We start from the raw sequence: 24,035 nt of genomic DNA, 5'->3' as shown, positions 1-24,035 counted from the left end.
GACAGAAGGTTTGTTTTCGGTTCTAGACAGAGGTTGTTTTGAACGTAGACTTAGAGGCACACGACAGTGGCGCAAGGAACTGAACATAGATTGTTGATGTCGCTTCGGAAGTCGACACTTGACTCGACCCATTTCTTGTGCCTGACGTATGCGTTGATGCCCCTCAAACAGGCTCAGAGTCAAATACTGAAAGGGGTTTGTGTTCATTCGTCAAACAACGCCGTCTCAAAGATGGGATATCGTCGATAGCCAGTCAGGCATGCTGTATACGCCATACGGCATGTGCCGAAGACTGATAAGATAAAGGCTTCGACGGCCAGGTAGATCCGGGTAACGACAAATGTGTCCAACACCCAAGGCAGGAGGGGCCAGTCCACCAGATCCTCAAGCAGAATGACGAACCGCATGCGTCTGTTCAGTTTTGGCTGGCTGTGGCCCTCTTCAAAGGTCATTTCCATGGGTCCAAAGTACCACTTGGCCAAAAGAGCTGGGGCGCGCAAAAGGAAGATGGCGGGAAGTGCCGTGATGGTACACAGGGCTGATATCTTCCACAAGCCACCCTCGAGACCTGTAAGGAAGATGGAATTCCATGCAGCAAGGTGAACTCCTCCATACATGCCATTCAACGCGCAGATGGACAGGCAGACGAAAGGCTCAAGTCTGCCCTCCCTGAACTCAGACAATAACAAATCGACAATCACGAAGGTCGGTTGACGATGGCGCTGTTCATAGCGAACTCCTGCTGGTCAACCGTAACCGTAGTTCGAAAGTCGCTGGAAGCAGGCAGCTGCTGAGGATCTTGAGAGGATGTTCTGGACGCGGGGAGGGCCAATTGGAGGAAGTCCTACAGATCATCCCAGAATTTTGGAGGCAGCATCCATAAGCTGGACTGCCGGGTGGTAAAAGTATCATAGTACAATGCACTCCGGTACTTGAGGTTCGGGTAGCGACAACGCGGTCGATTTGCGCATACATCTGCGCAGTTCACGTAGGGCTGGGGGCCTTTCATCGGCTCTGCGTCAAGAGCAGTGATTTGGCTCACGGCTCTTGTGGCGCGCTCTCTATTCGTGCTGGAGAAAGGAAGAGGAGGCTTTGTGGCCACCAGACTTTGGGCCCGGGCAGCCCTGCGAACAGAGGACTTTCCAGTGAACAGAACTGGGGTCGCAAACACTGTGACGGTACCAAATCCACACGGAAGTACCATCCCGTCTTGCAGAACAAGCACAGGCTGTGTGTGGAGGAGGGGAGCAAGATTCGATGCGTGTAAGTTGAATCAAGTCTCTGCTGACCTCCGTGATAGGTCTGAGCGTCGGAGTCACGGGCTTGTCTATGGGAGGCATAGTGCTTAAATATGCTGACACTGCCAAGATGGGCGTCTCGTTGTCGAGTGTCTGCTTCGGATACAGGCATGTCCTGATGTTTTGTTGTCCGCAGAACTGTTCCTGGACCATCAAGGCAAGGGCGTCTTGAAAGCTTTCGGTTGAAAGGCAGATTGGCTCCTGGATATCCATAGGCTTCTATGGTATTAGGGTGCAAGTCAGATCGACGGGTTCCCAATCTGGAGAGGGGAGGGATCAGAGCTGGAACTTACCTTGAACCACACCGCGTACACAACAATAGAGCAAGCCACGTTCACAAGAACATGGTTCTCTAGAAGCGAGATAGGCAACCCCTGCGCCTTTCGGACAACGCATTGGATTATCATCCAAAGCAGTTGGAGGAGGGCTGGGTACTTCTGGAACGGACTCGCTTTACTCTTGTCGTCCAGCTCAGTGTCGGAAACCACGAGCATATCCATGTAGCCCAGCTCGGCTAGCAAGCAGATGCCGCCCGGTGACAAGGCGAGATGCTTTGGTAGAGCTCGAGTTGCTCCGGATGTTCGATCGAGACTTGGAAGCCGCCCATGACAACGAAGAAGCAGGACTTGAGACCGAACATATGCTGTGCATAAAAGAAGACTGTCAGTTAACCGATTGTAAGAGAATGATGTGATAGGTAGGAACGACAAAATATCTCTTCCGGGCAAGGCAGACATTTTCTCTTCTTTGATCGATAATGCCCTTAAGCTCCCGCTGAAGAGCCCTCGCTTTCGCATACTCCCAAATGGCCCCGAACAACACAAAGTCAGGTGCCAGCAACGCTTCTATGACCATTGTCATCTTGCCTCCTGTCAGGCTGGCTGATGGAGGGGTGATAGTCTTCTTCTCTTCCTTGGAGATTCGGAGCGGTATCTTCGGCATTGTCGCGGAACGAGTTACGGTGTCGATGGACGTACGTGAAGGCGGGGGCCGAAAATGGAAAGTGCAACTGGTGTAAGTGCGTTGGGTGCTTGTCGTCATGTCTTGGCAGAGGGTTTTGTGTGAGGGACAGTTATTAGTCATCACCGAGACCTTGACCTTCAGGGTTGACGAATCTTGAAAAGAGGACCGTTTGCAAGGTGCCTCTTTCTTTCCTTTTTGCAGCCATTCGGGCCTTGGCAATGTGACTGTCCTGGTGTTTGAGCCCGAAATTATCCCGTTCCCACCGCCAAACGCCTGATCCTTTCTTGGCCGCCAAACGCCTGATCCGCTTGGGCACCACACCTCTAACGTTGATCAGGGCTGAGCAAGACACCAAGCAGAGTTTCCAACCGGCCAACAAAATGAGGGGATCTCGAACACCGCAACACAACTGAACCGACGAGCACATCCCCCTTACCTTCACCATGCCCGACCTTGAAGACGAGCAGATTGTGCAGGCCATTGCCAGCGCGCCGTCAGGCACAGTTCGGTCTGTCCTGCGCGCGCTCTGTGCCGACGAGGAGACGAAGCTCTGTATCGGAAGGTTCCTGTCTCAACTTCCCCTCACCTACGAAGAGTGGGACCAGAGCAGACAAGCCTCCAGCTCCAGCGCCTCGAGGAAGCGAAAGACCGCGCCGCAGATTGAAATATGCGTTCAATGCGAGTCCCCATTCGAGAAGGGCGACGAATCTTTGACTTGCCGGCATCATCCATGTGAGTTTCACGTGTTTCCTACCTGTATGGAGCCACGAAGAGCGGTTCGCGGGTTTGTGAAGTGTCTGGATCGCACGCTGACATTGCTCAACCGCTCCCGTCCGGCGCTTGCAGATGATATGGAAGTCGACTTCGATTCCGACTTTTGGGCCGATTGGGACGTCGAAATCGATGATACGCCTTGTTGTCGCGAGACAAATCCTGACGGCTTCACATTTCCTCGTTGTGGCGAGACAGGGTCAAGTGTTGACGAGGGATGCACCATGGGCAAACACCGAGCTGCAGATGGAAAGCGGGGCAAGTAGAGGCCCTCGGAGGACCCGAACGGAATGCTCGCGGCACTGGAGGAGTTACGGGCCAGGGAAAGGACTGGGAATCGGTTCCCTTGAGCGGCAACTTTTGATTCCTTGCTTTCTTAGCCAAGTCAAGTCTTGTCAAGAAGCAGTCAGAACATTGATGAAATATTACCGTTTCGGAGATGGGGTGTTGAGGTTCGTACCAGCATACCGGCACGCGGGGTTATCTGCAGGGAAACAAGCCCTAATGTCCGCCGTTAGGGCCCGCCTATGCAAGTCCCTGCGGACAACCCTCAAGCTCCAAAAATGACAACCCACGTCCATGGACCAAAGTTACCACCTCCAACATCTCGACACCACACAATCCTCAACCACAAGGCCTCGTTATTGACTTCCACATATCTGATCCCAAGTATCCCTTACACCTGGTGATCATCATCAAATCCAAGATGCCTCCCGCTCGCCAACCAATTCCCGAGGACCTTAAAAATGTGTACCTTATGATGGCCATCCAGGAGGCGCCCGAGTCTACCATCCGGACAGTTCTCCGAGCTCTCTGCGGGGACGCGGACTACAAGGCTCGAATCATGACTCTCATGTTCAACAAGAAGCTCCCCCTCAAACCTGAAGCCACCACCACGGCAGCTGGCACGGGAACTCCCAGCGGCAGCGGGTCGGAATCCAGAAAGAGAAAGGCTCCCAACACAGAAATCTGCATCCAGTGCGATGAACTTTTCGAGGAGGGAGATAAGTCCAAGACGTGCAAGCATCACCTTTGTAAGTCATTCCCATATACCCATATTCCGCCCGAATTACCAGTGGATTAGTACGAGACTAACGTGACCTCCACAACAGACGACATGGAACTAGACGAGGACGACGAGACATGGCTAGAAATGCCTATATTCCGCGAGGAGATCTCGGACACACCGTTCTGTCGCAAGGAAAATCCGCAGGGCTTTGTCTTCCCTTGCTGCGGTACGAAAGGAAGCCGGAGCAAGGTGAATAGGGGATGCACGATGGGGAAACATCGGGCTGCGGATGGCAAGAGGACCAAGTATCCGGGGGAGGAGAAGGAGAGTTCTGGTGAAGAAGACGACGACGAAGAGACCGAAGAGGACGAAGTTGATGAGAACCAGAAGGGACAAGTTGAAGTTAGGGAGAAGGATGGGGATAAGAACGAGGGGGGTGACGGAAAGTAATGCTTGCGCGGAAAGCTAAGACCAGCAAAGCTATTACAAGGCATTGGTAGGCGATAATATTGGCTGGGAAAATACGTTAGGAGATGGCCATGAAGTAGAAGACAGCGTTGGAGATAACTCAGATATGAAGATAAATATAATCAAATATAAATAATCAAGCAAGCAAATCTGTATGTGGAGATATTTGACCTAAGCAAATCCGAAGTCGATATTTGAGTTAACGATTTAGCCGCCTTTCTTAGCACCCGGCAAAATCCTTAGGTTAGGGTTTAAGGTGTAAAAATATATGATTTTTACCCTTGAAAGATTAACCTACCCCAACCCTTAAGTATGTTAATCCGCTACCTAAAATGCTATATACATCCTAATTGCTAATCGATTACTAATATAGTACTTAGATTACCTAGAGAGGTGAAATTTCTAATATTTCTAATATTTTTAAATTGTACGCTAAATTAACTAAATTGAGTATTTCGACGTTATATTACTAACTTTCTTCCTTAGTTAATTATAACGCTATTAAATTACTTATAATCCCTCTTACGCCTTTTAATTACTTTCAATATTTATTAGTTTCCCTCTCCCCTATTTCATTAGTTAGTACTAATTTCTATTAGCGCTATTAGTATTATAATAATACCCATCATTTAAAATCCTACCGCCGCCGCCGCTAGTATCTTTAATTATAATAAAACTTCCTTTACCACGGGCAACCTACCGACCGTATCTTTTAAAAATTCGCCTACGTACATTGCCACCATTATTATATTAAATAATAACCGACGTTTCCTTACCGGGCGCTAGATTTCTTTATTACTAAATATTTACCCCAACGATTTATTTATTAACGTTAATAAATAGCCGAAGGCTAAAATTAAAAGGGACGAATTTATATTAAAAAAATAATTAAACCGTTACATAAAGAGGAATTTATAAATCTCCTAATACAATACTTTCTTCGTTAAAATATTAAAGAATTCGGAATCAAATAATTATTAATATTACAATATCTACTACAACATTTATATATTATTTACTACTAATTCTACAATTTTATACTTTCGTCGTACTTATCGCCTTAAGAAACCGGTCTACAAAGAGGCTACGGAGGAGTAAGGGAGGAAACGGCCTAAATTAATCGTTAAATTCCTTTAAAATTAACTTAATATCCCTATTCTTAAGCCAATTAGTGAGGCCTTCTACAATATATTAATAGAGATAACTATTAGTACGAAATTCCCCTTTTCCTTCGTTGAAAATTCTACTTTCAAATCCCTTTTAAAGTTATTAGATAAGAATATAACCGACTGATTACTACTTTAATTTCGCTATATTCTAACTATTTAGGTAGGTAATAAATATATATTATTTTAATAAATTGAAAGAACGTTTAAGAAATGCCTGCTTCTAAAAGTACTTTTCCTTCGATTTTTAAACCTTTTTTAATAAGTTAATTATCCTTTCAATTTTTATTTATTATATCGATTATTATTATATATATAGAAATAACTTGCTAGGTTTTTAGGAAGTATACGGTCGTTATAACAGCGAAAATATTATAATTATTATATTTTAAATTATCAAGAAATACGAAATTCACTTTAATAATATTATTTATTTCTAGAGCAATAATATCGAGGCTAATAACCGTTATATATATTATATTATTCAAGGTTTTTACTCCGCCTTTAGTAACGAAGAGGTTAAAATTAAGGTACCTTATTATCGATTATATTATTTCGATTACATTTTAAATTTCGGTATAAAGGCTACTATTAAAGGAGGAAGAGTTTAAGTTCTTAAATCTAATAATCTTCAACTCCGTCCTTCCCTTGCTAATAAAAATATTCTATTCCGAGAATAGCGGAAAGAAGGCCTAATTAACTAGCTTTATAACGTTATTTAATTTATTCGAAGAAACTTGTAACATTGTACAAGGTTTAAAGAGATTATTTAATTTAATTATAATAATAGTTTTAACGATAACATTCAGGCTTAATTTAGTATTATTATTAAAGAGGATAGTTTTTCTCCTAGTATTAGCATTATTTTTAATAATATAATATATTAAAATTCTAATTATCGTATAATTTATCGCGCTTAGAGGTTGCGCAAATTCATTAATTACTATATTAGCGAAATTATTAACTATTTAGAACTATTTAAACGGCTTCTTAAAAACAATTAATTTAGTAATAATATTTAGGGGATTTTAATAGCTACTATAGAGGTAATAAAATTATTCGAAGATTTTACTAAGGTATTTGAGAAAAGAAGTCCCTTCTTTCTAATAATTATCCTTAACTTTTACTACTTTATTGAGAAGCTTATTGAAATAAGGGTGCGGTTTAAGGGTAGTATTACCTTTAAACTATTTAAAAGTCCAAATATTTTAGAATTAAATATCTATATAACTACCCTTACTCTTATTTAACGTATTCGTATACGTACTTCCCGTATTAGTTAGCCCTCTTAAACCTCTTCCTAAATTACCCCTTTTACTTAAAAGGACCTTTACAATACTCCTCCTATAAATTATATTAACGATATAATTAACGAAGGTATAGAAGCCGTCGGTTTTATTATTGATAGAGTCTTCACTAAATTTAAAAAGTATAAAAGGGTGATAGAATAGTGCCTAATATATTAGATTATATATATTTTATACCCTAGTTATTGAGAGAAGTAGATTAATAAGAAGTTAGGTCCTATTAAGTAGGATAGTACCCTTATAGAATTCTAATTTATTTATAAGAAGAATTACGCTAATTAGTTAGTTGCCTTACTATTACCTAATATTAATAATTAATAGGTTAAATAAATTAATAACGATAAGTTTATTAATAAAGATTTCTATAATACCCTCCCCGTAGAGCTAAAAAGAAGGATAAGCTTTATTATTATTTTAACGACGAAATCTACGCGGTTAATAATATACTAGGGTAGTAGAAGGCCAACGAGAGCGCTTACCCTTAATTATTTCGTATAGTATTTAACTTCCTCTCTATACCTTTTATAATAAACGATTATAAACGCTTCTTTAGTAGCGCCAAATTAACTATTAATAGTTAAAGATATAAACTTACTACTAAAACTATTAATACTATCGAAAATTTAAAGTTTTAGCTAGTATTTAAGGTACTAAACTATATTTAATATAGAAAAATAATACATACAACGTCGTAGTTGTTTGGGGGAGGGATTCATCGCTGTAGGAAGGTTTTGAGAGATTAGAAATCGTAAGAATTAGAGTACTTTTGAGGCTAAAAACACTAAAAACGCGATTTCACGTGATATTATTTGTAAATATTTGCAAGCAACTCAACTCAACTCAAATCTCTACCCTGATTTGACCTACTCAATTAAATCCAAATCGATATTTGAATTGAATTGAGTTATTTCCAACGCTAGTAGAAGATACAATGATGAATGACCTTTCACCCTTTGATTAGATGCGTGAGAGCCATGGCTGGTGGTTCGTCTGCGGGACGTAAAACAAGATTTGTAGAGAATCCGTCGCTGCGGTTCAGGATGTTGCCGAGATGGAATCACAACTGTCATGCTGCCGGTTGGTGGGTGGTTTGCGCGTCGTCAATTTTAACTTTGTGGCGCCGGGTTCTGTGCGGGGATGACCCATGTCCATGCCAAGCAAAAGCAACCCCTTGACTTCAGCCAAATATTCCCAAGATAGCCTCACTCCTCCTGATCTCCATCTTTCTTGACCTTGTCTTGACCCGCGCCATCCTGGTCATCCTGGTCATCCTCTTCGTCTTCATCCACATCTTCATCATCATCCCAATCCTCCTCGCTCTCGTCAAACTCCTCCTCGGTCTCCTCATCTTCACTGGCGGTCTCTCCATCAGAGCCCGGGTACTTGCTCCTCTTCCCGTCCGCCGCTCGATGCTTTCCCAGCTTACATCCCTCATTCGCCTCGGTTCCTAGCGCCTCGCAGCAAGGAAAGGTGAATCCGTTCGGGTATGCCTTGCGCATGTGCTCACTGTCGTGTATGCCGTCTGGGTAAGGCCAGTCAACCCAGGCAGGGGCGGAGTAATCTAGTTCCATGTCGTCTGGTGGCTGTCAGTCAGTCCCTTTACTATCCTCGGGCCAGATCTTTTGATCATGCAAGACCAAAAAGTCAAAGGCGTAGTATCACAACCTGACTTACAAGGGTGATATTTGCATGTCTTGGACGTATCTCCCTCCTCAAAAAGTTCATCGCATTGCACGCAGATATGCGTAGGCGGAGCTTTTCTTTTCTTGGAAGGATCATCTGACTTTCCACTACTTCCTGCTGCCGTGGTTGCAAGTCCAAGAGGCAGCTTGGCCATGAGTGCCGCGATGCGCGACTTGAATGCGTCGTCTCCGGTGAGGGCGCGGAGCACAGCGCGGACGGTGTCTTCGGGCGCCAAAGCAATGGCAGTCAAGAGCTGCTCGTCGTTGAGTTTGGGTGGGCGTAGGGGGGGCATGGTTGTGAAAGTATGAACGGCAATAGCAATTAAAGAAATGTAATAATAGTGTTGTATGGGTTTGTTGTTGAAAGAGGGACAGACTTGAAAACGTTTGGTGGTCTAGAAAAAAAAAGGACGGCACAGGGCAGAGCCTCCAGGGCAGCTTGGCATGGAGATGCCCGGCTGGGGTGCCCCCACATCAGTGCTGTCAGTGCGTCCTTCTAAGCCCTAGTTGTAGCGGGCGCCATAGGCGCCCGGGGCGCTAAAGCGCCGTTTGTACGCTAGACTTTGCTAGGCACGTCTCATGCCCCTCGGGAGGCGGAAGTAGACGGAAAATACAAACACACACACACACACACCTTCTAAGCCCTAACCCTTGGTCACCCGTCTCGTCCCCTCGTTGGCGATTCTGGCAGTCGTCCCCCACCAGTTGGCAAATGTTGTATTCCTTGCTTCCGGACTGCGGGGCCAGACCTCTTCCCTGGATTCTTCTTGTCACAAGCAACCAAACACGACAGATTTCCAACTGCTCTGCCTTGTTCAACTTTTTACGCAGTGTCTTGCGCGCCCTTTGACCAAGACCACAATGCAGACTCTGACGCCCGGTTTTATTCTGGGAAAACCAGATGCCCGGTAAGTCCGACTCAGCAGGTTTGAGGTCTTTCATTTGCATTAACAACGACGTACATACAGCCGAACGCCACAGACAAACCTTTAGACTGCGTTTGTTTTCGTACTGCTGCCGTACAAAGAATCTGGTCGTATAGTTTTATACTGCAAAGCTCGGGCCACTTTTGAAATGCACCGTACAGCCTTCTGCACCCCCCTTATATTGCCAATGTTGAGGTTTGGAAGTGGTCGGGTAAAGAAGGACGACGGCTCAATTGAGTACGATAGGGACGAGGTTCTTATAGTGGGTTATAGGGCTTCAAGCGCTGGGCGAATGCGCTGCAAAAGATGCATCGGGTTGACTGTACGGCATAGACTGCATTTTCGAGCGTGTATACATTTTGTCGTTTTGTACGATTATGCCGAAAAATGTACGATTTTTTGGCCATATATAACCCTAACCCGAACAAGGCTATGCGAGGCTGACATAAGGGGGTCGCACATTGCATTTTCTCACGGCAACCGACCAAACGACACCACTTTTGTACGGTTTTCGTACAAAAACAGTCGTACAGACCCCTTTATACGACAACCGTACCAGAACAAACGCAGTCTTAACCCTCAGGATGTGTGAAGAATAAATGCAATGCTCAGACGCCGAAGGACCACGGAAGTCCGTTGCATTTATTTCTCACATGCTGACCCTACAGGAACGGTGCCGGACTGACCTGCGTCGAATTCGGCCTCTACAAAATTTACGTCAAGTGGCCGACTTAATAACAGCCCACCACCCACCACCTTCTTGGAAATCGAGTTCTCTCCAAACCATTACTCTTCCAAACACCTAGTTCCAACAAGTTCGAGGCAGCAACCCCTGTTCTCTCCAGACTAGTAGGTAACCATCTCTCTAGCTCCCATCCCCTAGATCCCGCCATTGACATAGAACCGCAACCACCCCTAGCCTAACCAGTTCAGCACAACAACCGCAACCATGGCCTGGAACAACAAAAAGGTGTGCTTTGAACCCCCCTTGCTCCCCCCATGCCGACCATCCGCCTTGGGCCGAAACATCATCGACCAAATCAACACGGCTCCAGATGACACCGTTCGCGCCGTCCTGCTCCATCTCACCGCGGACTACGACCAAAGATTCATTATCGAAAACCTTATTTCGAAGCTTCCACTCGACGAGTCAGAGTTGCAGACTCCTGAGGATAGGAGCAGTAAAAAACGGAAAGCCGAAACTCAAACACCCAAAGATCACAGTCCAAAGAAGAGAAAGGCCACGCCGAAGCTGGAGATCTGTCTCAATTGTGAAGAAGTTTTCGAAGAGGGCGACACATCCGAGTCATGCCGCTATCATGTCGGTATGAACACCAACGCTACCCACCTTTCTTGCACAAGAAGCCCCGAGTTGTTTGAGAACGTGAAAGCTAACCAGAAGCCTTGGTGCCTGGCGAGGCTTTTAGCAATGCAATTTGATCCCGACGCCCCGTACTGGGAGACCCTGGGTCCTGGCTACCTTGTAGAAGACCGACCCATTAACCGAAAGGTGCACAAGCGCGGATACTGGTTTGGCTGTTGCTGTAAGCCCGGACTGTATTACAGGCTGGGGTGCAGATTTGGCAGACATAGAGCTGCTGATGGGAAGCGGCAAAAGGACCTTTATGGCTGGAAAAGCTACGACGAATTTCGAAACGCTATGGTTGTACCAAAGCAAAAGGAGATGGCCTCGTGGGAGGCTAAATGCATCGCTCTCCGAAGGGAAGCCTCAGAGGCATTAGAGTCTGATTCAGATGCGGAAGAGTCGGACTCTGATCCATCTACAGAGGAGTCGGACTCTACTCCAGCTACGGAGGAGTCGGACTCTACTCCAGCCACGGAGGAACTAGCCGCCAAGAAAGCCACCACCCAGAGGCCAGACGTCTACGATACCAAGGGGGAAGACGACCATGGAGAGGAGGAATACAGCTGGGTCGACGAGTATGACAAAGATGGCCAGGACTTTCCTGACTTTATGCAACTGCTTCAGAAAAAATTGCTTGCCGCGTTGAGGGCTCAAGAGATCGCTATCCGGGAAGCTTTCACTACCAGAGAGGCCTTTGAGGCCCAGCAGCCCCAGCTTGGACCTCTTTGGCCGAGCCAAACCTTGATGGTGGAGAAGCCTACGATGGAATCGTGTACCAGTGGCCGGGACTCAAACGGTCTCAAACGAAAACGAGAACAAAGCCCAGGAACAGAGCGGAGGCAAAGAAAAAGAATTGATCAAGGACAGGCAGGATCTGCACGCTAAGAAACTGAGCCCACAAGGGTTCAAGTTCGGGTGTTGTGGTGGGAAGCACAACTCGAAGGGCTGTGCGACCGGAACGCATCGCGTTGATGAGGCTTAACTTGGACCTGTTAAAGTGTTATCACGCGGGGAATGACGATGGGTTGAAGACATGTTGGCTACCTGAGGCAATGGTGTGCGAAAATTTGGAGTAGTTTGAATCTTGATAGCCAGTTCGGCAAAGGGACGGGATGTTTTGGAGAAAAGCAAGTCAGCTTGGTGGTTTTCAGGCGCGAGGTCACATGAAGAGGTGGTGGTTGAACGACTCGTCTTGTTACTTACAAGGAAGGAACGACCTCCCCGAAATTTCTCCTCAAATTACGTCGTCAGTACCGCGCCTTCCTTCTGTGATTCGTTTCCTCGCAGGGCAGTGTGCCCTAATGTGCACGTCAATGGTTTTTGCTCCTTTGGACTCTTCTCTTGTGACATTATACTCAGTTCTTCTTGTTGGTCCCAATCATTGCCAGCAAGGCTTCCACGCATTGAACATTGGTTGCGAGATCCAATTGACCTTTTGACCAATCCTTCGTGTGTCTAGGCTGCAATAGTTCAAGATGCCCAAGAAGAGGACTGCCTCACCTCCGCGCTCGCCCGTCGCCAAGCGCAAGCGTACTGTCAAGGCGCCCTCCACTGCTCCAAAGGCCACCGCTCCCAAGAAAGCCACAGCTTCCAAGGCCACTGCTTCCAAGGCCATTGCTCCGAAAGCCACCGCGAAGACCACCGCTCCCAAGAAGGCCACCGCTACCAAGAACACCGCTTCCAAGGCCAACACTCCAAAGGTGACCGATCCAAAAGTCACAACTGCCAACGAGGAATACAAACCGAAGCCGCCAACCAGGGTGAAGGTCTCTGAGCTCCAAATGCCTCGATGGGAGCCGAGGATGATCTACTCGGGAGAAGAGCAGGTCTGTGAGTGTTCAGCGTGCGGTGACGAGTTCGATCCAGAGACCGAGTTGGAAACTTGCCGCTATCATCCCGGTAAGTCTGCTGCCGCCCAGGTTGCCAACCTGACCATTCCACACACGCTTGTCAGAGACTAACATCATTTGCTACTGCGTTGATTTAGGCGAGTTGTATGTCGACCTCAAAGAGGACTGGTTCAACTCCACAGGCTTGGATCCCCGCGATAAATATGATCGGTTGCGCATGGATGACGAGCTGTACCGTGACGAGGAATTTCCGGATGGATTATCATGGAGCTGCTGCGGTTACGACCGTTGGGGCAAGGGCTGTGAAATGCAGAGTCATGTGCCTTACTATTTCTAAGATGTGAATCGGAACCGTCGTGTATAGACTACGTGATGCATGACGAACAGGAGGACTTGCTATGTAGATCAAACTTTGAGCACCTCACCGGCGCATGACGAAGAGCGCAATTGAATGTAGGACACCATGGGTACACGGGATTCCACTGGATGACGGCACTCAAAATGTTTTTTGTCTGGACTGCTTCCCGTCGTCTCCATTTGGGGATTTTTCCGATTTGGAGTCTAGATGAAAATGAAAAGGAAGGAACGTTATCGAACAGGAAGAGCCCAACATTTTACTTGCCATGGCCCATGACCCCTCCTCTGACCATCGCGCTTTCCCTTTTCATTGCATTTTCTCTCAAGGGCAGCTTGCCCTAAGGATGCACCAAGAGCTTTGTGCCCGCATCTTTCTGCGGACACTGAACTCGGATTTTTTTCGCTCTAGAATGATTACCCAGACGCAAATATTTGGTACTTGTCACGATCAGTCTTTCATCCAAGCCTGTCAAGATTAAAACACTCAAGCAGCGGTGGAAATAACTCAACTCAACTCAAATATCGATCCGGATTTGATTGAGTGGGTCAAATTAAAGTAGAGATTTGAATTGAGTTGAGTTGCTTGCAAATATTTGCAAATATCCGCCAAGACTAAAAGTCCCTACCCAACCCTAACCCTGACCTAGGTTTTTCTTCCAAGTTGGGTCCGCGGGCAAAATGAATACTTTTTATGACTTAAAAATATTCTGCCGGGATACTAAGAAAGGCGGTCAAATCGTTAACTCAAATATCGACTTCGAATTTGCTTAGGTCAAATATTTCCACATGCAGATTTGCTTACTTGATTGTTTATATTTGATTATATTTATCTTCATATTTGAGTTATCTCCACCGCTGCACTCAAGGCGCCCATGCGAAAAGGTGTCTCACCTCCACGCGCGCCGGTACAGAAAGACAAGCAGACTGACGATGCAATTTCCACCACCACCTGGGAGGCTACCTCGACTAATCGCACAGAGAGGAGGCGACGGTCCGCCAAAACCAAGGATGACGGCAAGCCGAAAACCCCCATCGAAAAGTTGACCATTCCCCCGGCCCCAAGCCCTCCAAACATCAGTGATCCCACAACGACGGGAAAGCGGAAGCGGGAAGCTACCCCTGAGAAGACCTCCAAGAAGCTCAAAGCTTCGGAGGAGATCCTGGAACCTAATTCAAGCAAGGAGGAGGGTGCACAGGACTCTGAGGAGCAGCCGGAGCTGGAGATCTGTCCAATGTGCGGTGAAGAATACGACCCAGAGGATGAAGACGAAGATACCGTTTGCGAGTTCCATCCCGGTAAGTCAGCCCCCGGCCCCCCGCTTAATACCTCTCCTCTGGAGCAACTATTCTATTCAGGCTATGTTCGAACACTAACATCTCTTATGATGATGCTGTTCTAGGAGAGTTGGTAATCGACCGAAAGGCACCCTGCTGGAAATCGGAATGGGGCGTGGATCCCTACGACGACGAGGATGTTGAAGAGTTTCTCTCATCTCATGGGTATTACTCAGGGATGCTCATGTGGGACTGCTGCGGATATTGGGAAGGTGCACCGGGTTGCGAAAAGCAGGGTGCGCATGGAGAATACTGAGCTGGAACTGTCATGTCAAGCCAGCCAACAAGACCATACACGATGGTGTTCAACCTGGAAGCATGGAAGCAGTGATTGAACTGGCGTTAGGGCCTCGAATAGATCAATGTTAGTTGTGTCTTCCCAGCTGCTAGTTTTCAGAGCATCATCAGAAAAGCAGGGTCTTCTCTTGACCACTCTGACCGTTGCACCTTTTGCGTCCATTTGCGTGTCTGCAAACAAGGTAACTAGAAACAGATAGAAAGCCGACGACAGAGCAAGAGCCTCATTCTGTGGTTGTAGCGGAAGTGAAAGAAGGAGAGGGAATCAGGCAGCCTGACATACTGTGAGCGAGAGGATAGGAACCTGAACCAGAGTGAATGGGAAGCCAGGGCAGGGCACGGACTTCCCACACAACTTTTGACCCAATCGATGCTCCCAAACTTTTGCGCAAACAACCAACGCGTCTAATTTTCCCCTGGTCCATCTCACCAACTCCATTCCACTCCTCGTGGCCCTTTCAGGCGCGAAAGACCTCAAAATGACGAATGCACACAGTATTCCGCTTCCACAAGAGAGCGAGAGCTGCAACAAGACCCTTGATGCGATTATTACAGCCCCCGTACTCAGCATCCGCGCCATGCTCTTCTCTCTCTATGCTGAGGGAGACCGCGATCTGAAGTCGCGCATCGAGAAACTGGCCTCCGACTTCACAAATCTCCCAGCTTGTGAGGATCCTGACGCGCCCAGGATTGCAGCTGGAACGGAAGGGACCACGACCAGTGAGGAGCACTCAGACAAGGAAAGAGCCACAGAGCACCTGCCGAAAGATCAACAGAAGGGAAAGGAAACAGAGGTGGTGCCAGACCTCAAGGTCTGTGACCATTGTTTCGATGATTTTGATGCAAACGGATACCACGAGCAGGACGAATGCTGCTACCACGACGGTAAGTCGCCCATTGCTCCATGACCTCTGAAATGTCGGATACTGGATTTCTAACAAGAGTGCCACTCTAGGTAAGATGGTAATTGAGCATCAATCGAACATCTGGGAACTTGAACTGGGCGTCAATCCCATGAACTTCACGGCAATGGTGGGGTACGACACAGCCTACTACCGTGCTCATTATCCAGATGCATTCTACTGGGACTGCTGCGGACAAGTTGGAAGCAACGAAGGCTGCATCTACGATGTACACAGGAGCAGACATTGAATCGTCATGTCAGGAAGTCGGCAAGGAGGGTCAACCAGGAAGGTCCGAATTACATATGCATTGGTCAGTTAGATTCTCGATTGTGAAGCCCCTCCTTTCCACTTATTACCCTGTTCTGCACCTTCCCCTTGTAACTCTCCCTTTCTGGAGGGCAGTTTAAGTTGCACCAGCTCGCTCCCGTTTCTCAGAGAACACAGAAATCTTGTTCCCAACAACGACAGTCAACTCACTCCAACGCATCGTGTTCAATTTTGGCGTTTTGCATCATTAAACTTTGATCCACCACATCCCATCGCTTCTTGTATTCCATCGCGCAAAATGTCTAAACAAGAAACAACCTCGTCTTCCTCAACCCCTCCCCGAGATATAGCATGCGTTAACCGTTACCAACAAACCGTCGATGCGATTCTTTCCAGGCCCGAGTCCGTAATCCGCGCTGCATTACAGCAGCTGTATCTTCGGGACACCAGGGATAGTGAAGCTCTGCAGTCGCGCATCTACGAGCTCGTCACCGGCGTCTCCGCATCTGTAGAGGAGTCCAACGAAGAAAACCCACTGCCGAGTCCGACCAAGCGAATGCGGGAGGAGACTCAGACACCGGAGGAAGCGAGAAACAAGGCCAAGAAGCCAAGGGCCTGGGAGACGAGCATACGGGAGCCAGTGGAGTGCATCCGCTGTCGAGAGCAGTTCAATCTCTTCGACAAGGCGAAGGGTTGCTTTTGCCATAAAGGTGAGAGGGATACTCCATCTATTCCTGATTTCAACTCCCTTCAAAAGCTGATATATCCCTGACACCTTGTCGAATCAGGCACTATGAAGCTCAACCGTCATTCCCTTGCCTGGGAAAAAGAGGCGCTCATGGATCCAGATAAGTATAGCTCGAAAGAGTTGGACATTGAAATCAATCGTAAGCTTTACGCCAATGGATTCAAATGGACCTGTTGTGGACAGCCTGGCGGCGCAAGGGGGTGTGAATGGCATAAACACAAGGCGTACGAGAGCGATGATACCGACGAGACATGGAGTTCCGAGAGCCGCGAGAGCGGCAAGAGCGGTGACGGCGACGAGGGCGGCGAGGGCGACGAGAATGCCTGATCTGACACTTGCAAGAAAGGACGTGTTAGAGCCTAGAAGAGAACAAACGGAAATATTTGGAGCCCTCTGTTTGTAGGAGGATTTCAAACTTCGAATACATGTTTAGGTACCATGGCTATGGAGTAGTGATGGATACGGGGGGAAAGAGGAGAAGTTTCGGACTGTCCTAGGGACCTGGAACCGTCAAACAAGGACCTCGAGGTAGAGAAATAGTGGGAAAATTGTGTAAGAAGTGTGGATGTACAAAAGGTGCTTGGGCCTTGGGTTGCAACTTGCAAGTCTGTCTCGACTCAAAATCGCACCCCACCAAAGTTTTCATTCTTAGAACTAGGGTATTTAGCTGGGCCTTCTGGACTTCCTCCTCTTTATCAATTAGGTAATTTGCACCCCATTTGGTTTCCTCTGTTTCAAGTCGAAGCAGCTGGTAATGGGATTGTCATTGATATGGCCCGTGCATCACTCCACTCCAGCCCCTGGATCGCCAAGATGACAGCGATCAAAGTGTTGGTTGGTCGCCCAAACTTTGGCAAGGCAACTGCCAAGTGAATGGAAGTGTTGCAGGTAGTGTACATAAAGGACCTCAGATGGTAGTTTTCTAACACCTTTGGAACAATGGCCGAGCGGTGTGTTGTTGGAGTACACGTACCGTGGTGTGTTGCTTGCAGGGAGGAGCTAGCGGGAGGCGGCACCGTAGCCAGGTAAAAGACCTGCTAAGGACGCTGGCTTGTAGCGCGCTTATGGAGCTGCCACCTGCTATAACTCGGACCCAGTAGAGTAACGTATCGGTAAGGTTCCCGGTTCGAATCCGGGCTCGGTCAGTTCCTTCTTCTTTTTTTTCTTTTTGCGTGTTTTTGCTTCTTCTCTTTTTTGCCTTGTGTTGTAGTACATTCAAGTCGGAACGAGCAAGGGATTCCTTGCTACCTACACGAGATGTGCATCGGCCTGAAGGTGGCTCGAGTGCCTGTGGTAAGCGAGTACGAGATGTGCCCCTGGAGTAGGATTGTGAGGCAGCCCACTAGCAAAAAGAGGAATAAAGCTTTGGAATACGGGTGTTCGAGTTCCCACTGATGAAAATGGATTGAGAATGGAATGGAACCTAGTTGGAGCACGGCTGTGATTGAACTGGCATGCCGCGGCAACTATCACGTCTCGAGCACGTGCATTTAGCGGCAGGCAGCATCCATGTTACAGCGCTGCAAGGGCGGGGCTGAGGAGCCGCAGCCCAGGCAGTGCTACAGGTACAAGCGCGGCATCTTTCCCACCGCCAAGAGAAATTAAACTTCCTCCCTCGAACATCTTTCTTGGCTTTTCCATTTAGTTCACCTCAATCGGGCTGCCTGACCAGCAAACGCGCGCGCGACAAACCGAAATCATCATCCTCAAAGAAGCGCTGCCATCATCTTCCAGACAACAATGCGTGGCGTCCAACCGCACGTTTTGCGACTCCTCGTTGCGATCCTAGCAGCAGTCGGACTGCTCTTCTTCTTCGATCCTCTCGGTTTGCGACTCGCATCATCGTCGGCTATCGGCAACTTCTATCCGTCCGACAATCGGGCGGGCGGGTGGTTCATGTCTTCCACGATTACGCACATCGTTCTGTTCAAGTTCAAGGCCAGTGCCGGTGCCGACAGGATTCACACGGTAGGTCTTGGAACTGGAGCGCTTCGTCATGGAATCCTGCGCAGCGCTGATAGTGCCCGACCATAGATCTCCAGTCGCTTCCTAGGGCTCAAGGAACAATGCGTTACCATGACACAGCAGCCGTACATTCGCAAAATATCCGGCGGAAGGGATAACTCTCCAGAAGGATTGCAGGTGAGTAACCACACAGATAAGCAGGATCTTGGCAAGAAGCTGACCCAGGTGCTGATCCAGGGCGGCCTTACACATGCGTTCGTTGTCGAGTTTGAGACCGCCGCCGAAAGAGACTACTATGTCAACCTGGATCCCGTGCATCAATCGTTCAAGAAGGATATCGAGCCATTCGTGGAAAAGGTTACAGTGGTGGACTTCACCAATGGTGCCTTCTGAAGTCAGGAGATGCCCGGCCGGCTCGATCCAGTCGAGATCAGAAATATCCCTTGGAAACATCTAGTCATCGTTCATCCAAATGCGCAAACCTCAGTGTTGACTTGACAATTGGATTGTATTCTCCCACGTGCTACGACCCATGCTAACCTCTGATAGCCGCCTCAAAGATCTCCATAAACTTGCACACATCCTCGAACCGACAGTACATCGGCACCGGCGCCACGCGAATCACGTTAGGTTTCCTCTTGTCGCAAACCACGCCATTCTCCTCCAGCGCCGCCGCCACCTTATCCATCAACCCATCCCTCAACAACAAGCTCAACTGCGTTCCTCTCTGCAAAGGATCCCTAGGTGTAATGATGTTGAACGCCGGCTCCTCGGCCTCTGGCTGTCTCCTGACAATCTCATCCAACAAATGCTCCGTATACGCCGTCAACACCAACGCCTTGCTCCTCAAGTCCTTCATGCTAGTCTTGTTAAACACTGACAACGCAGCCGCCAAGCTCGTCAAGTCGATCGCGCTCGGGTTGCTGATCTGAAAGCCCTGCGCACCAGGCGTAGGCTGGAACTCCTTGTCCATGTTGAATCGCACGCTCTTGTCCGCTCCATACCATCCCGACAATCTTGGCTTAAACACCGGCTTGCCCGCGCTCATGTCCACCTTGCCGTGGCGCTCGTGCACGAAAGCACCAGCCATGGCACCGGGGCCGGCGTTGAGGTACTTGTACGTGCACCACACGGCGAAGTCGACGTTCCAGTCGTGGAGCTGGAGCTCGACGTTGCCTGCGCAATGGGCCAAGTCCCAGCCAACAACGAGGCCGCGCTCCTGAGCATACTTGGTGATGCGGGGGATGTCGAACAGTTGGCCGGTGTAGTACTGGATACCCGGCAGGAGTAGGAGCGCAGCATCCTCAGCGTGCTCATCAATGGTCTTGAGAATCTTCTCCGTAGAAAGATAAAGGTTCTCATCCGGCTGGATCTCCACCATCGACTTCTCAGGGTCCAAACCATGCCACTCGGTCTGCGACTGGAAAGCGTACCAATCACTAGGGAAGGGCCTCCACTCAAGGATGATCTTGTGCCTCTTCTCCGTGGGGCGGTAGAAGGAGGCCATCATGAAGTGCAGGTTGACGGTCAGAGTGTTCATCATGACGACTTCGGAAGGGTCCGCGGCGCCGACGATGGTGGCGGACTTGGCGGCGCAGTCAGCGGCCATGTCTTGCCAGGGCGCTAGAGGGGAGTTCGAAAAGGAGGAGAAGTGCCCGTTGACGCCGATGGAGGCCCAGGTCTCTAGTTGCGCTTCGAGGTACTGGCGGACGGCCTTGGGTTGGGCGCCGAGGGAGTTGCCGATGAAGTAGATGCAAGGGGTGTCGGCATCGGTGGTGCCGTTCGTTGGGACGCCTGGATGCAATTAGTAACGGGGCTTGTCGTAGATGTTTGGGTTCTGGGGTACTCACCAGGGATGGTCCCGTCAAGCGCCTTCTTCTTCAGCGAGCCGCGAGTGGGGATGACGAACTCATCTCTGAAATGCCTGAGCTCATCTTGCGCATCCAGACTCTGAGCATACTCCAAGGTGTTGGCGTTGGAAGGAAATTCGGGCTTTTGGCCGTCCCTGAGGACCTTGACTTTCGATGCGAAGTCGCTCATTGTGTCCGTTTGGTTGGGGCAATGTGGATCTGACAGAAAAAGGGGGTTTGTTTACTTGGGTGGATATCGGTGAGCGGATCCAAAGACAGGAGATGGATGTTCCAAAAAGACGGAGTCCCGTGTTGGTGAAAAGGTACGTCAGAAAACAGCAGATGAACACCACCAACAATGGAAATCAATAAATCATGCAACAATTTCCTAACGACCCAAACTGGCGGTTTTGTAGTCGAAATCTGGCCATTTGTCTTCTCCACTATCGCCGGTATTTCTCCGGATGCTTCTCATTGCTTTTGCTTGAAAAAGATTATCCACGAGACCAAAGTGCGGAAGCGGAAGGTCAGGACGGGACCCGCTATTTTTCTGATATGTGGGGCATTTGTATCTTCCGTCTTCCGTCTTCCGCATTCCTCATTCCGTGCTTCCGCCTCCGTGTTGTCCGTCCACCGCTCACACGACACAACGAAATGACCGATCCGACGACCGACAAAGGCCGCGCGAATTCGCGAATCACAATGGAACCAACCAGCCACTCAATCATCCCAATTCCGCCCTCTGTACCGCCAATACCCGATCACAACGGAAGTATTAGGTAATTGTCAACTTTGTAAACCGAGCAGATGACGAACAACGAACGGATGGTGAACAATGTGCTTGGAGTACAGTATTTCGTCCAACAAATCCTGTTTCAACGGTGCCGAGATCACAAGGAGAGTTCCACCCTTCGAAAGTTCGGTGAAAGGGGGCGCAAAGGGGCCAAGTGATCTGTGTCACCGACCTTTTTCCCTTTTGCTTCCAAGACTTTTCCATGATTCCATCCCGATTCTAGATGGCCGTTAACTCCACAATGAACATGTGAAGTGCGGAACGGACAGCGGAAGAAGGGTCAAAAGTCTCGGAACTTATAGACCTTGATGGTCAGGATCAGGATCAACTTATCAAGAGAGAACCCGGAGGTATGAAGCATGGCCAGTCACCATGGCATGCATCAAAGTCGTCCGAAGAACGCACGCAGTGCATGGGCCCATTCACGGTGGATGACGCTCAGCGAAAGTGAACAACGTGATTTTGCTGATTGTGGTTGGGGATAAACCTGGGCATTCAAGTGAATGGCAGTTCCTCGGGGATTCACAGTGAGACGGATAACACACGGCTTTATACGCATACTTCTGTCCTCCGTTGCGTATAATAGATATCCCCGACGCTGTCTTACCTTCCGGACTTTTCTTTTCCTTTGTTCCCTTGCTAAGGTACCTACTCGCTACTGCGGCTAATTTGTGGACTGGACTTCACTCGACCACCAGCATCAAGCACTCGGGCTTACTTCCACGCTTCCTATTTCCAGCGGCAAACCCAGATATCTGATATTCTCGACAAGATGTCGTCCTGCGAACCCCTCCCTACATCTGCTGCCTCCAAGCAGAAGGCCTCTTCCGAGTCCGAGTCCGACTCCGACTCCTCCTTCCCCGATCACATCCAGTCCCTGTTGAACAAGTACGACGTTACGACCAACGGGTTCCTTCCGGAGGGGCCACCGCTTGAGGTGCTGCCAGACGAGTACTATGCGCCATGGGAAGAACTCATCGGACGGTTGCCAGAGTCGTTAGATGCCGGCACGTTTCGAGAGGAGGCAGATAGGTTGCCGATTCTGGAGACGGATCGGCTGAAGACTGAGGGAGAGTGGAGGAGGGCGTATGTGGTGCTGTGTTTCTTTGCGCATGGGTATATTTGGGGAGGTTCGAGGCCAAGTGAGGTGAGTTCACTCTCTTTCCTTCGCCGTGACATTCGTCCATGGCCGCCTTGAAGATGAACTTGTACTGACAACCAACAGATCCTCCCCCCACCAATCTCCATCCCCCTCCTCGCCGTCTCCTCCCACCTCGACCTCCCACCCATAGCAACCTACGCCTCCCTCAACCTCTGGAACTTCCGCTGCGTTCCTCCCCCATCGTCCTATCTCAGCGGTCTTCTCCCTCCCTCTCCCCCACTAACCCCCGCCTCCTCCTCCTCCTCTCCATCTCTCACCTCCGGCTCACAGCAGCCCACATGCGCCAAATTCGACCCAACAGACCTCTCCCGCCTGCAAACCCTCCACACCTTCACCGGCACCCCTTCCGAATCGTGGTTCTACCTCGTCTCCGTCGCCATGGAGGCACAAGGCGCTTACATCATCCCCACCATGCTTCGCGCTCTGCAAGCCATCGGTCAACGGTCCGAGAACTGGAAGGAGACGACGACGAAAGCGCTGAGGGAGCTGGTGAAGTGCGTGGACGCAGTGGGCGAGCTGTTGGAACGGATGTACGAAGGGTGCGAACCCATGGTCTTTTATCACCGGATTAGACCCTTTCTGGCGGGGAGTAAGGGGATGAGCGCCGTTGGGTTGCCGAAGGGGGTGTTCTATGACCTTGGCCCTGCTGCTGAAGGGTTAGGGGAGGAAGGGGAAGAGCGGGTGCAGGGAGAGAGAAGGAAGGGGAAGTGGATGGCGTATAGAGGGGGGTCAAATGGGCAGTCGTCTCTTATTCAGTTTTGGGATCTGGTGTTGGGGGTGGAGCATGTTAGTGCTGGGAATTCTTCTCCTCACTCCGGCTCCGGCTCCGGCTCCGGCAAGAAGAAAGAGCAGCAGAAACTCAAACCCTTCCACGAAGAAGTAAGAGAGTACATGCCGCTCAAACACCGACAATTCCTCTCTCTGGTGTCGAAAATGGGCCGCGGCAAGGGGGGGATTCGGAAAGCGGTGATGGAGATGGTGGAAGCTGCGGAGCAAGAGGGGAGGGAGTTGGACGGAAAGGAGAGCGAGCTGCAGAAAGCTTTCCAGGATGCGACGAGGGCGTTGGCGGGGTTTAGGAATAAACATTTGCAGATTGTGGCGAGGTATATCGTTATTCCTTCGAGGCAGGCGGTGCCGGAGGGGATGGTGAGGAAGATGATGGGGAGGGGTGGTGGGAGGGGGAGTGACATGGAGGGAAAGGAGCGGAAGGAGGAGCAAAGGGAGAGGGTGGTTAATTTGGCGACTGCTAGTTCGGGGTTGCAGCTGAGGAAGGAGGGTGGCAAGGAGGATGTGAAAGAGAGAGCAGGACCGGAATTGACAGGAACGGGAGGAACGGCGTTGTTGCCGTTTTTGAAGCAGACGAGGGATGAGACGTTGAAGGCGGGAGAGGTCGGGAGGTGAGGAGCTGCGAAGTGCGAAGGAAGGCGCGATGGGGAAGTGGGATGCATGCCGAAAATTGGGATTCACCTGGGCGTAGACCTCGTTGGTGCGAGTGGGAACAAAGGTTAGGCGTTGGAACCAAAACATGTTGTTGAAGACGACCAAGATAG

The 24,035-nt window shown here is 49.1% G+C and overlaps 12 protein-coding genes across 12 annotated transcripts; 9 read left to right on the top strand and 3 right to left on the bottom strand.

Moving 5' to 3' along the window:
- Nucleotides 1-1,061: 1,061 nt before the first annotated feature.
- B0H65DRAFT_437391 (uncharacterized protein) lies at nt 1,062-2,035 on the bottom strand (the record flags this gene model as incomplete). The annotated part of the gene is made up of 2 exons (XM_062825307.1): nt 1,062-1,517; nt 1,592-2,035. The coding sequence occupies 2 exons, from the start codon at nt 2,033-2,035 to the stop codon at nt 1,062-1,064; spliced, it is 900 nt and encodes a 299-aa protein (XP_062676563.1).
- Nucleotides 2,036-2,405: 370 nt separating this feature from the next.
- B0H65DRAFT_81852 (uncharacterized protein) lies at nt 2,406-3,551 on the top strand. The gene is made up of 3 exons (XM_062831454.1): nt 2,406-3,017; nt 3,108-3,484; nt 3,551. Exons 1-2 carry the CDS (start codon nt 2,705-2,707, stop codon nt 3,296-3,298), a joined length of 504 nt encoding a protein of 167 aa, XP_062676562.1. The 5' UTR covers nt 2,406-2,704; the 3' UTR covers nt 3,299-3,484; nt 3,551.
- B0H65DRAFT_81838 (uncharacterized protein) lies at nt 3,519-4,508 on the top strand. Its single transcript, XM_062831453.1, has 2 exons — nt 3,519-4,066; nt 4,145-4,508. The coding sequence occupies exons 1-2, from the start codon at nt 3,739-3,741 to the stop codon at nt 4,489-4,491; spliced, it is 675 nt and encodes a 224-aa protein (XP_062676561.1). The 5' UTR covers nt 3,519-3,738; the 3' UTR covers nt 4,492-4,508.
- A 3,676-nt stretch (nt 4,509-8,184) lies between these two features.
- B0H65DRAFT_437270 (uncharacterized protein) lies at nt 8,185-8,957 on the bottom strand (the record flags this gene model as incomplete). Its single annotated transcript, XM_062825296.1, has 2 exons — nt 8,185-8,543; nt 8,657-8,957. 2 exons carry the CDS (start codon nt 8,955-8,957, stop codon nt 8,185-8,187), a joined length of 660 nt encoding a protein of 219 aa, XP_062676560.1.
- Nucleotides 8,958-10,539: 1,582 nt separating this feature from the next.
- B0H65DRAFT_566516 (uncharacterized protein) lies at nt 10,540-12,003 on the top strand (the record flags this gene model as incomplete). The annotated part of the gene is made up of 2 exons (XM_062830328.1): nt 10,540-10,915; nt 11,018-12,003. 2 exons carry the CDS (start codon nt 10,540-10,542, stop codon nt 11,839-11,841), a joined length of 1,200 nt encoding a protein of 399 aa, XP_062676559.1. The 3' UTR covers nt 11,842-12,003.
- Nucleotides 12,004-12,431: 428 nt separating this feature from the next.
- Nucleotides 12,432-13,143, top strand: B0H65DRAFT_553730 (uncharacterized protein; the record flags this gene model as incomplete). Its single annotated transcript, XM_062829989.1, has 2 exons — nt 12,432-12,855; nt 12,944-13,143. The coding sequence occupies 2 exons, from the start codon at nt 12,432-12,434 to the stop codon at nt 13,141-13,143; spliced, it is 624 nt and encodes a 207-aa protein (XP_062676558.1).
- Nucleotides 13,144-13,946: 803 nt separating this feature from the next.
- B0H65DRAFT_593020 (uncharacterized protein) lies at nt 13,947-14,754 on the top strand (the record flags this gene model as incomplete). Its single annotated transcript, XM_062831143.1, has 2 exons — nt 13,947-14,459; nt 14,564-14,754. Exons 1-2 carry the CDS (start codon nt 14,036-14,038, stop codon nt 14,752-14,754), a joined length of 615 nt encoding a protein of 204 aa, XP_062676557.1. The 5' UTR covers nt 13,947-14,035.
- Nucleotides 14,755-15,202: 448 nt separating this feature from the next.
- On the top strand, nt 15,203-15,947 carry B0H65DRAFT_566504 (uncharacterized protein; the record flags this gene model as incomplete). Its single annotated transcript, XM_062830327.1, has 2 exons — nt 15,203-15,680; nt 15,751-15,947. The coding sequence occupies exons 1-2, from the start codon at nt 15,275-15,277 to the stop codon at nt 15,945-15,947; spliced, it is 603 nt and encodes a 200-aa protein (XP_062676556.1). The 5' UTR covers nt 15,203-15,274.
- Nucleotides 15,948-16,265: 318 nt separating this feature from the next.
- Nucleotides 16,266-17,042, top strand: B0H65DRAFT_437315 (uncharacterized protein; the record flags this gene model as incomplete). Its single annotated transcript, XM_062825303.1, has 2 exons — nt 16,266-16,623; nt 16,756-17,042. 2 exons carry the CDS (start codon nt 16,266-16,268, stop codon nt 17,040-17,042), a joined length of 645 nt encoding a protein of 214 aa, XP_062676555.1.
- A 1,274-nt stretch (nt 17,043-18,316) lies between these two features.
- B0H65DRAFT_81735 (stress responsive A/B barrel domain-containing protein) lies at nt 18,317-19,144 on the top strand. The gene is made up of 3 exons (XM_062831451.1): nt 18,317-18,683; nt 18,750-18,857; nt 18,918-19,144. The coding sequence occupies exons 1-3, from the start codon at nt 18,456-18,458 to the stop codon at nt 19,071-19,073; spliced, it is 492 nt and encodes a 163-aa protein (XP_062676554.1). The 5' UTR covers nt 18,317-18,455; the 3' UTR covers nt 19,074-19,144.
- B0H65DRAFT_81745 (pyridoxal phosphate-dependent transferase) lies at nt 19,145-20,812 on the bottom strand. The gene is made up of 2 exons (XM_062831452.1): nt 20,531-20,812; nt 19,145-20,474 (listed from the first exon to the last, which is right to left on the bottom strand). Exons 1-2 carry the CDS (start codon nt 20,718-20,720, stop codon nt 19,216-19,218), a joined length of 1,449 nt encoding a protein of 482 aa, XP_062676553.1. The 5' UTR covers nt 20,721-20,812; the 3' UTR covers nt 19,145-19,215.
- A 1,283-nt stretch (nt 20,813-22,095) lies between these two features.
- Nucleotides 22,096-23,886, top strand: B0H65DRAFT_437333 (indoleamine 2,3-dioxygenase beta type; the record flags this gene model as incomplete). Its single annotated transcript, XM_062825305.1, has 2 exons — nt 22,096-22,470; nt 22,549-23,886. The coding sequence occupies 2 exons, from the start codon at nt 22,096-22,098 to the stop codon at nt 23,884-23,886; spliced, it is 1,713 nt and encodes a 570-aa protein (XP_062676552.1).
- Between the last annotated feature and the right edge of the window lie 149 nt (nt 23,887-24,035).

Source organism: Neurospora tetraspora (genome assembly GCF_033439725.1).
Source record: "Neurospora tetraspora strain CBS 560.94 chromosome Unknown B0H65scaffold_11, whole genome shotgun sequence".
Taxonomy (NCBI): Eukaryota; Fungi; Ascomycota; class Sordariomycetes; order Sordariales; family Sordariaceae; genus Neurospora; species Neurospora tetraspora.
This window is presented reverse-complemented; position numbering and strand designations above follow the sequence as displayed.